Source organism: Centruroides vittatus, unplaced genomic scaffold, assembly GCF_030686945.1.
Source record: "Centruroides vittatus isolate TY-2023 unplaced genomic scaffold, ASM3068694v2 contig_1052, whole genome shotgun sequence".
Lineage (NCBI taxonomy): Eukaryota > Metazoa > Arthropoda > Arachnida > Scorpiones > Buthidae > Centruroides > Centruroides vittatus.
The window spans coordinates 233,273-245,371 of NW_027120681.1; the positions used below are offsets into that span (position 1 = coordinate 233,273).

The 12,099-nt window shown below is 34.0% G+C and overlaps 1 protein-coding gene across 1 annotated transcript in view; it reads right to left on the reverse strand.

Annotated features, from left to right (window-relative positions):
• The window catches only part of LOC136971716 (voltage-dependent calcium channel subunit alpha-2/delta-1-like), a 131,815-nt gene that overhangs the window by 114,070 nt on the left and 5,646 nt on the right, over nucleotides 1–12,099 (reverse strand). Inside the window, exon 2 of the mRNA XM_067266197.1 lies at nucleotides 72–153. Within this exon, the coding sequence (XP_067122298.1) occupies nucleotides 72–153 (82 nt within the window). The remainder of the gene's footprint in view (nucleotides 1–71; nucleotides 154–12,099) is intronic.

Below are 12,099 nucleotides of genomic sequence, written 5' to 3' on the forward strand. Positions count from 1 at the left end.
AATTTTTATTTTCAATATTTATTACATAGTTTAACTTAATATGTTAAGAACTTCATTGATATCTTACTAACCTTTTTTAAGGCATGTATACCAGAATATTTATTTAAAAACTCTAACAATTCATCTCTTAGCTTCATAGCCATTTCTTCAACACTAAAATTAAAACATATATAAGAAAGATTAAAAATCTTAATAAATTCAAACTTTTAAAAACATTCATATTATAACAGATGTAATCGTATTTAACTATTATTTACAAATTTAAATGATTGATGATAATCCTCATGTTATCCTACAATTTAATTATGAAATAGTTGCCTAGAAATAAAATGTTTTCAATAATATCTTCACATTTCAATCAGGTATGGAATATAAATATTATATATATAGCCAAACCTTGGTTTATGAACTTAATTCGTTTATAAAAGTTGTTCAGAAACCAAAACAAATTTTCCCATAAGAAACAATGTAAAATGGATTAATCCATTCCCAACTCCAAAACAAAACCTTTTTTTTTTTTTTATCTTTTTAGCTGTATTTTATCCATTAATATGCCTACAAAGTAAACTCTGTGTCAGAAGTAACCTCAAAGCACCTTTAAAAAAGTGTTTTGGTGTAATATTTTTTAAAGTTAGAAATGACATGTTGATCCATCAGCTGAATCAGTGGAGTTGTATTAGGAGGCAGAAACTTCACAATGATGAAGTTGAACTCTTCCAGTAACTTAACCTCCAATAACTTCCAGTAACTTGGGGCAGGAGCATGGCCTATCAAAAGCAGACACTTCAGTGGCGAGTTATTTTATTAAGATATTTCCTCACACTAGGAGCAAAAACTTCGTGTTACTACAAACTAGGAAGAAAAACTGGTCACCCAGGCCTTACTGTTAGCCTTCCACATGACAGACGACTTGCTTTTCATAACATTATTTCTCTTAAACACCTTGGGTTCTCCAAATGATACTTGAGTAATGGTTTCACCTTAAAATCACTACTAGCACTGCTACAAAGCAAAAGAGTTAGCTTGTCCTTCATTGGCATTTGTCCAGACAAAACCTTTTCCTCCTGAGTTAGATACATTCTGTTTGGCATTTTTTTCCAACAGTCTGGTTTCATCACAATTAAACACTTGCTGAGAGATAAAATCTTCAGTAGTCATATACACTCCAAATTCTTTCACAAACTTTTCTGCATCTTTTTGTTCACACTTGAAGCCTCTCCATGCTGAACTATGCTGTGTATGCCACTTTGCTTCTTAAACTTTTCGAACTGAAGTCTCGACTAGTCTTAAACACATCAGTCTTAGAACTTAAACCTGGGATTTTCTTGAGCAAATTTTGGTGCAAAAGCCTTGCTTTCTCACAACTGATAGTCTCCAAAATACAAATCAAGAGCAACTTTTCCACTTCTTCTAAGTCTATGATCTTTGCTTGGTGATCATAGCCACTCCTTTGGCAACATCAGCATCCTTTATTGTTTCCTTGTTCAGAGAATGGTACAGATGACGGGTGTACTATAGATTACTCCTTATGGAATTTCAGGACTTTGATTATATATTTGAACTCAGGGGACCGAGATGAGTTCAACAGTACCCTATTTTTGGACCGGAGACGAAAAATAAAAAAGTTATCACACTTTTTAAGTTACCATACTTTTTTAATGCTCTCATGCAGACAGCACCGTAGTTGCTAGTATTGCCATCTTGCGGTAAAGTCTGCAAACCGTGACTTCGGACTACGGTCATCCCCGGAGCGTTAAACACGCGATACGAGAGCGGAGAGAGCAACGTGACTTCTGATCATCGCGCGATCGCCATTTCGGTTAATGTTACTTATGGCAGCGAACATGGCGGCCCGACTGACCTCTTGTATGGGAGCCACCACACGCCGCCATGTGCTAAACTAGTGATCGATTCACGGTAGTTCTTGAACAAAGTAAAAAAAAGGGAAAAATGTCTACTAAAGGCAATTTTAACGGCAAGCACACGACTCCCGATCGCGATAGCGAGGCCGACTTAGCGGAGAGCGACGCGACTCCCTATCATCGCGCGATCGCTGGAAAAAAGTATGATAACTTTTTTATTTTTCGTCTCCGGTCCAAAAGTAGAGTATCGTTGAACTCGTCTCGGTCCCCTGAGTTCAGATATATACCCAAACACACGAAATTCCATAGGGAGTAATCTATAGTATACCCCAGATGACTTTCCTAAGTCAAACTGCAAAGCCAAATCTGAGACAAAAATGCCATTTTCATGCTTCCGTATGATCTCTTTGTTCACCTCTATTGTTATTTTTACTCTTCCTTTTTGCCTTTACACTTACACTAGCTTTCTTAGGTTCCATGGGGTAGCTTATGAAATAAAATGAACAAGAAATAATGCACAATGCAAGATAAATTGCAAAAGTTAAAGAACAGTTTGCTGCAAAGTGAAGTTATGCTATCGGCTCCACAGATTAGACACACATAGATGGATAATCTTGCGAAAATCGTGTGATTAAAGATGTGCAGTGCACTATCGGCCGAAGCATGGCACAACAATGATCACACAGTTTACATTTTCCGTTTAACTCAAGCGACGTCATTAGTTTCAATTTCAATTTACCACGATGTAAGATTTCCTTTGTTTCTAGTGCTGTGGTTTATAATTTAATTTAAAACAAAAAATAGAGTTAAATGCATAATTTATACAAGAAATAATTTGCTATTGTTCACTTTTTCGGTTAGGGTAAAGCAAAAGGTATCCAGCTAAAAAAGGTCTTAATATTAATGAATAGACATAGACATAGCTAGATGTAATTTGACACGCTGAATCGATTGGTATTAAAAAAAAATCAAGTCAAGCAACAGAAGTCAAGCAAAAGGTCTCCAGCTACAGCTGGAGACCTTTTGCTTCACTTCTGATGGTAGTAGTACAGAGCAGCCAGCATCTAGGGTAAAAGCGTTCGTTGCTATATAAGTGATATAAAATGGATTTCTGAAGGCTTTAATGACGAGCGTGAGATATATGTATACTATTTAAACCCCTAGATGAGAAACAGTGAGAAAAGAATGCATATAAAACACAATTATAGCTGGAAACCTTTTGCTTCAGTTCTGATTGTAATAGCACAGAACAGCCGATATCTGGGGATAAAGAGCTAAAGACGTTAATGTTGTTACAAAGTAACATGTGGAAAAATCTAAAGTTGTTAGTAAACTTTTACTTTTGTTTTAAATAATATATAATAATTATATTTCGTGTCAAGTATTTCTGTTACTGCACACGTGTGTCTAGGGAATTGTGGAAGTGACGTCACGCTCGACATGTTCCCCATCGGTCAGGGAAAATTTCCCTGCGTCAGATGGTCAGTTGTCCCTGCACTCATCATTAATACACGCGTTCGCGGGCTAATGACACCATTTTAGCATTTTTAGTGTCCGTTTCTCTCGTAGACAGAATGTATTATGGTGAATTAGAGTAATTCGTTTTGTTAATATCGATGAGTGCCTGCGTATTTCTTAATAAAGTTTTTCTTAAACGAAGCAAATAGCCAGAAATAAAAAATCGTTCCTAACTTTTAAATGGTTGATCATAAGTAACTTTTTTTAATACCAATCGATTCAGCGTGTCAAATTACATCTAGATATGTCTATTCGTTAATATTGAGTTTAAGAATTTTTTTAGCTGGATACCTTTTGCTTTACCCTAACCCAAAAGTAGTATCTTACCCACATATGCAGTGAAATCCAATTAGAATAATGTCATCAATAATCCATGTTGTGACGTCTAATGATGCCAGATGAATCTCAGCACCATTAACTTGTGAATTGGTAGTTGTATTGTTGATTGGTCTGGCCGTCAACTTTCTTTAACTTTCTTTAGGAAGTTGACCATAGGTGGCTGGCTTTGCCAAGTAGCTTGTTCAGAAACCATATTATTATATGGCAACCAATGCAAATATGGCATTCATAATTTGTTTGTAAATCAAATTGTTCATAACCTGAGGTCTGACTGTATATAATATATATTATAAATTTATAATATTGTATACATCATTTCACAAATCTTGGCCGGGCAATAAAAACATACAGTGGCAGGTGTTAAGGATTGTAAAGCTCGAGCCACAGAGGGTGCACGAGCTTATATATACAATGGCGGGCCTTCCAAAGCTCTCTTTCTTCTCCATTCTTCACTCTGTATGTGTTTGTGTTGTGAATAAAATAATTACAGTAGACTCTCGTATAACGCGGGGATACGTTCCACGTTGTAGGAAATCGCGTTATACAGGACAGATCAATTTATGCAAATTCAGGAGTCTGTTAATTGTAATGGTTGTCAATAAATCTGTACTGTACAACCAATATTAACAAAACGGCATCGTGGAACTTATTTGTTGATACTTCCGATAGTGAATAAATGTTAAATAGTGAAGTGCATAATTTTATTTTAAGTTGAATAAAATTATTTTCCTCTTATATCTTTAAATGAGTATGTATTATTATTTTTTTATAAGCTGCTACTTCTTTAAACTATCAGCTTCATTATTCATATATAAACAACAGGTAAGTGTATACATTTGCTTTTCTAAACAAAAAATCAGAAACTATGTGAAAATGTTAAATTTATCTTGCACGTTATACGGGACTGTTTATTGCGCTGTATGAGTACTAGTCGCAATTTTTTCGTCGCGTTGTACGAATTCGCATTTTATGGGAGCACGTTATACGAGAGTCTACTGTATTAGTGTTACCAAATCAGTTGTCTCCTTATTTGGATTTTATCAGGTTATGGGCCCAGAAGAACATTAATAGCTTCACCAAATTAGTTGACGAATGAGTTAAGGAAGAAAGTAAAAATTTTTACGATCCAGTCTAAACGTCAAGACAACGGAAAGCAACATGGCACCACCTTACCGCAATTACGGGATGGAAACTTTTCTAACTGGAGATTTCGAGTAGAAACTATTTTAAAAGAAAAAGGAGTAAAAGACCTGGTTAATGTTACCCGTGGTATCAAAGATGGCGACAGGGAAATTTTTTCCCCTAGATACTAGACAGCGATGGGAAAATTTATTAATTTGCATAATGTGGCAGATAGTACGGGTATGCCCCCTAACGTTTAGATCACTTGGTATTCTACTTTGAGATTATCCATTGTTAATCTGCTTCCAGATTATCACTCAATAATTTGGTTCGAGATTATCACTCGAGAATCTGATTCGAGATTACTGGAAACACGGCCATCTCAAACGCAGGGAAAAAAATTTCCCCGTTGTCGTCTAGTATCTAGGAAAAAAATTCCCCGTCGCCATCTTTGATACCACAGGTAATATTAACCAAAGACCTTGTTGGTGAACAAGTAATAGAGACTGATGGAATAACTGAGGCAGAAAAGAAAAGTATTATCAAATAAAATTCAAAATGAAGGAATGCAAAGGTGTTTTAACTCCAATGGAATGTGGATTTCAGGCTGATCTCTCAGAAAAAACTTTGACAGTTCCATTTAGAGAATTAGTGGGAAGCTTATTGTACAGTACATAGCACACACTACTCATCCAGACATTGTGTTTGCTGTTTCCTACTTGAGTAGACATCTTGATAAACCCACTGGAGCACTTTGGATGGCAGGAGACAAAAAGGACAGGAAAAGTATAAGTGGTTATGCAATTTTTTACAATAATAATCTTATATCCTGGTTGTCTAAAAAACAACAATCTGTTGCACTATCTACAGCAGAGTCCGAATATTTAGCATCTGGAGCAACTGCTGCTGAACTTACCAACTTTCAAGGAATAATATCAGAATTAAATTCTGAAAGAAAAATTGTAACAGTCATGAACATGGATAATCAAAGTGCCATCAGCATGATTAAAAGCTGTGAAAATAGAAAAAGGTCAAAACAGATTGATATAAGGGCACACTCATTAAAGACCTAGTAGCCAAAAATCTTTCGAGTTTAGGCTGTTTCCTTGAGTGATAACATAGCAGATACTTTTACTAAACCATTGTGTTCAAAGAGATTCATTTGTCTTAGAAAACATCTGGGTATATTCAAGATATCAGATTGTGTAATGCATGCATAACTAACACAATTTCATAATGTAAACCTTTTGAAATTGAGGGGTGGTGTTAAGGATTGTAAAACTCAAGCCACCAGACGGCGCACAAGCTCTATATATACAATTGGCAGGCTTTCCAAAGCTCTCTTTCTTCTCCATTTTTCACTCTGTATGTGTGTGTGTTGTGAATAAAATAATTGTTAGTGTTACCAAATCAGTCATCTCATTTGGATTTTATCAGCAGGGACCAGTCTGTTTACTTAGGGAATGGATTATTTGATGAATCTTTGACAAGTTCACACACAGTGGTCTTTTTGGTCATACTTTTTGAGGCAGACAGAAAATTCAACAGTTCCAACAAGATAATTGCTGCTGCAAAAAGTGCTATGCGCACAATCACAAATGTGGGGTTTCAGAATGTGTTCCAATCATTATACAATCACTCTATGAAATGTGTTGCTGCAGAAGGCCAATATGTCAATTGTGAGACAGAATAAGTTCTATTTAAATCAATTAGTAAAATTAAAGTGATATTTTAGTGAAAAAATTAACACATTTCTGTCAAATTCGTGGGAAGGGAAGTAAAACTTCCTTTTGGAGAGATGTTATCACATCTCCAACAGACATCTGACCATTTGTGTCAGAAATAATATCCTGTCAGATGTTACCAAACCTAAAACTCAATTGGAGAGGAATTTAGAATAAAAGGGAAAGAAATCTTGAACTCGAGGCAGACGGCCATAGAAGAAACTGCCACATGGAGGTAATCTCCATCAGCCGAGAATCGCCAATTAACCTTTCCATAAGAAGTATGTTAATCAAAGACTGATTGTGAGACAGCCCAATGAAAAAATAAACATTTGTCAACAGAGGTGGTAAGTTTTATTTTTATAAACTCTCTGTCTTGTGTTTAGATAAGGACTATAGAAACTGTCTACATGTAATCACATATTTGTATGTTTATATTCATTATCTTCATTAAATATTGTTTTAGTTTGTTGATCTCAAATATTTGCCAAAGTCTTATCAGGAGTCCATAATCCTCCCCCTCGGAAAATAATATAAAAATATATCACATGATTAATGCACTAATTAGGCTGGTGTCAGGAAAAATCAAAAGGAAGATCGTAAGAACTTCCTGTTGACAAAACAAAATATTACTATCATCCCATCCAGTGATGCTCTGGGCAGGTCTCTCCGATCCGAAGCCGAACACAGGCGAGAGACAACTTTCTCTTAACCCCAGATTCTCACAAATAATGTCATCTAAATGTGTGTAGTTTTATTCACTAAGAAAATAAACAACTTTTCCACAAACTTTTTGAAGATATCTTGTATATTTAAAATCAAATATGTGAAAATAAATATAAAATACAGGGTGTATACAATTTGTTGATTAAATTAGGAAGCTTAATAAAAAAAAATTTAGCAATAAGTTGCTTAACTTTTCTGACAATGATTAAACTGTGTATGGTGCCATCTGTTATGATATTTTATTTTAAAAGCTTTTTATATTTTTAATTATTATAAAATAACAAAAGGCTTAATTTTGAGGGTAGAGATGGGTTTTATAAAAAAATTGTAAACGGTAATAACATGTAAATCATTATTAAGTCTGACCCTACCGGAGATACACGTGACCCCCTTGTATCTCTCCATGCTGTCAACCTTTAACCACCAAAATTTAATAGCATCAATTCCCTAATAAATAAACCTCCCTGTAAATTTCAAAAATTTTTGACAAAGCACAGAATTTATTAAGCTTCAAAGAGGGTAAACAAAATTTTGCACCCCCTCACACACTAATACCATATATACAGGAAAAAACCCTCCAAATTTTTTTGCATTTCTCAGCATTTCTAGGTCCCGAGTCCAAAAATGTAAAAATCTTGGGGGTCATTTTTTGACCAATTACCTTACTTTCCCTCTGTTATATATAACAGAGCTGGGAAAGTAATTAATCAGAATAGATATCATAAAGCAAATTTTTATATTGAATATAGCAACTCAAAGTTTTAATCTATAAGTTTTTGGGGTATTTTCCTTTCAAGTAAAAACAAGGAAACCTGACATTACTTGGATAAGCTGAAATTCTTAGAGAACAAGTTTCCTAGTTGATAGATAAGCTTTAATGATCATATTCTGTGGCTGCTTCTATTCTCGGATTTTATGCCTCTAAATATTTTTTAGGTGAAGAGTGCCTTTTTTGCTTTTGTTTTATTCTATGCATTAATCTAGTCAATAAATTGTAGACAACTTGTTATTATTACAGGAAATATACATAAATAATTTTTATAATTGCTCTAACGAGATTAAACATTAACTTCAGTCAAAGTTGTAATACATAATACTTGAAGCTGCCAATTAAAAGATGCTTAAAATACTCAATATGAATACTGATCTATTGATGTTGAGAACGCTAAACAGTATTTAATTGAAAAATGTATGAATAAAAACATTAAGATGCTCTTAAAAACCCATTAAGAATAACTAAGACTCTAAATCTGTATATATATATAATCGAGACGAGTTGATGATAATAATAATCAGCGCAGAGCCCAAACGGTTAGGAGCTGAAATTTGGTACATAAGGTACGTCACGAGAACACACACTAAGAAGGGATTTTTCAAAATTCCTCCCACGGGAGAGAGGGACAGGATTAAGGCTTAACACTTCCATCAACAATGGAAGTGTTAAGAGAAAGCGACGTGCAAGACGCAGATGCAGTTTTTTCGTTTTTGCAGGAAATCAAACATATTTTTAGACCCGTCTAAAAATTCTCTAATTAGTCTGGAAACAGGAGCACCCAATTCTTGCATTCTGTGAAAACGGGTAAGGTTGACTTAAACGTAATAATCTTAATCTGTGACGGTACGTCATAATTTTGTATATACGCGATAGTCATAAGCCTAATATTAATCCTTCAATTCTTTGTTCTTTATTTCCCTTATTTCTCGATCTTTCTATTTTCACTTTCCTTGCGGGTGGGGCAGTCCTTTTCCAAGAAGTAAGGAGAAGGACAAAGGAGTAAAAAGACCCTGAGGCACAAGAACGGGAGTAACGGTCATTCTTGGTTTGGAGCTGAGACGGAGCAGACGTGGAGAGAGAATCCGAACGGCTCGTTCAGCGGAACAGAGATACGACCGGAAAAGACGAAGAATAGTAGCCAGTGTCTAAATATAATTCCCCGACCCGAAGATTTCAAGGACGCATCATTATCCTGGGTACCCCCTATACTTTCATATACTTCTCTATATCTATCTAACTCTTCCTTTTTCTCTATATAGTTTGTAAGTTAGTTTTAGTCTTAGTTTATAACATTTCGGGGTTAATATTCCATTGTAACTCGCTATCAGTGAGTTGCGCTTCGTTTGTGTAAACCACGTGTTTTTTTTTTGTTTTTCTTTGTCTACTCCTCCTTGCCTACGCACGTGTGAGGTCCCGAGTCGGAGTCGTGAAAGAATCCTGTGTATCATCATGCGAGAAGAAAAAGTGTTTTGTAGATAATTGTTTTTTTTCTATTACATTAGAATTAAAGTTTTGTTTTATTGTATTTTTTGTCCTTTCGTTGGCCATACACTCACGTGATCTAACAAATCTACGCTATCGTTACTGTTGCCTGAGCAACGCCTGGCTTACCTGCTAGTATAAATAATAATCTTAAAATCATAAGTAATTTGAATCACGTCATATTTTGTAGCTGATGATTACAATAAGTATTCAGCATATTACCAAAGAATGTAGGTTGAATTTTACTTAAGAAAGAGTCAAATACATTTTTTACTGGATCCTGGTTCTTTCTTTTATTGGATATGTAATTCAGATAATTGAATTTTGATTTCGAATAGTATATGTTAACAACTCAGCAATCAATTATTATATGAACATATATTCTTAAAGTTTCTGGTTTTCACACAACTTATTTTAAGATTCAAAACAAGTTAATAGAAAAAATGTTTAGAAAACAGGATGATTTTACTGAACAAAATAAAGTAAAAGCTTTCTAAATCTGGAACCTGTTATCGGTGTAACTTGTGTGAAAAAACCTTTCTTTCACAAACGTTTTCGAACTTTCGAGATAGCTCTTCCTCAGGCAAAGAAATTCCATTGGAACGCTTCGAAAAATGGAACGTGGATATTTAAACAAAAACCGAATACTCACATAATGGAACGAGTTCCGTTATGCGAATATTCGGTTTTCTGTTAAGCATTCCAACGGAATTTCTTTGCCTGAGGAAGAGCTATCTCAAAAGTTTGAAAATGTTTGTGAAAGGAAGGTTTTTCACGCAAATTACACCGGTAACAGGGATTGTTGACAGGAATCCTTGAACAAGAATCCTTGACACTGGGATTGAAATACTAAATCCCAGTATTAGTATTTAGTTTTCAATCCCAGTGTCATTTAGTATTTAGTATTTCATATCCCAGTGTCAAGGAGAGGTTGAGTTTCTTATGTAAAAGCTTTCAGTAAAAGTACCAAAAAACATGAATTTAATTGTCATCCGAAAGAAATACAAACACAATTTTTCTGTTTGAGTTTCTGCACTTGGAATTGAATTTAAATATCAGAAAAAAGTAACAAAATGTTAACATTCTAATGTTTAAAATGCAAAATTATATTGTTAAGTATCAGGAGCATACTAAATGGGCATGGAATAAAACTATGTATATAACTAAGTACAACAATCTTTTCTAAACATTTGCCAGTAATTTAAATTGCCTATCAATTGTAGTGATATTCCTGTTGGCTATTTTTCCCTAGTTTTAGAAACTTTCTGGTATTTCTTTCAATGTTATGTTATTTTTATTATTGAAAAGTTTTTCAGTATTATGTATATGGCTGTTCAACCAACAAAAGAATGATAAATCGTTTCATAGTTTACCAAACAAAAAAGTGGAAACAACAGTAGACAAAGGAATTGGCTACATCATCCTAGTTCGAAAAATTAAAATTACTTTCAAATATTCAACTTTTTCTTGTTTATTACAATTAGTGGCAGTACAATTGTTTTTCTAGAATAAAAGACATATCATTGAAATGTTTCTATAAAGAAAGGAAAGACAGAAGACTGGAAATGTCAGCAGCAAAGCAAATTGTGCTATCTTAGTATAAACAGAACTTTAGAATTGGGAAATACTGCAATTTGCCTCTTTAAATAAAAAAATTAAATCAAAAAATACAAAAAAGTTAACTTTTTTTTTTTCTAAACTATAACTGCTGAACTTCTAATTTTACATTACTATATCTACTGAATTCAATAATAAATTTTAACAGTTATATAAGAAAACTTGGCAAAATATTTCTCAGTAGCACCGTTTAAAATATTCTGGATTTATACCTGTTAAGTATTTTAATCTTCTAATATTGGAATAAAATTTCAAAAGCATTTAATATTGAAAAATATTCAAGTTCTTACTTTAAGAGTTTTTATACATTCTACTTTTTGTTTTTTTTTTTTTTTTAGTGTTTTATGATATACTGTTACAAACTGAGAGGCTGAACTATACAAGGAATAGAAAATGATAAAAATTATACAGTACAGAACTGTTTTATTTTCAAAAACATTTGCAATTCAATAATTCTCATGAGTATAAATATTAAGGTGACCAACTTTTTTACAATGAAAAGGAGGACACAAATAAATTGAAGGAAAAAATACTATAAATAAAAGAAACATTTTATTCATGGCAACGATAATATAATATAATAGTCTCTACTGCATGTGTATGTGCCGTGTTGTGTTTCTGTAAGGAGTAAATGAAGCCACTTGCGTGTGGCACACGCTCTTGAGGTCTTTCGTGCATCTTGTAATCGCATCTCGTCACACTGTACCACACTTTTGTCACATGTTCATCCCCACTTTTTGGGGGAGAACAGACCTTACAAAAGAAGGACTGTCCTCCCTGAAAGAGGACGGCTGGTCACCTTATAAATATATATATATGTATATGCAATATGCAATATATATATTGCTATTTATTAAGAAAGAACTAAACCAGTGGTTCCCAACTGGTGTTCCGTAAGCATCGCCCAAGTGTTCCACAGATTTAGTCGCAAATC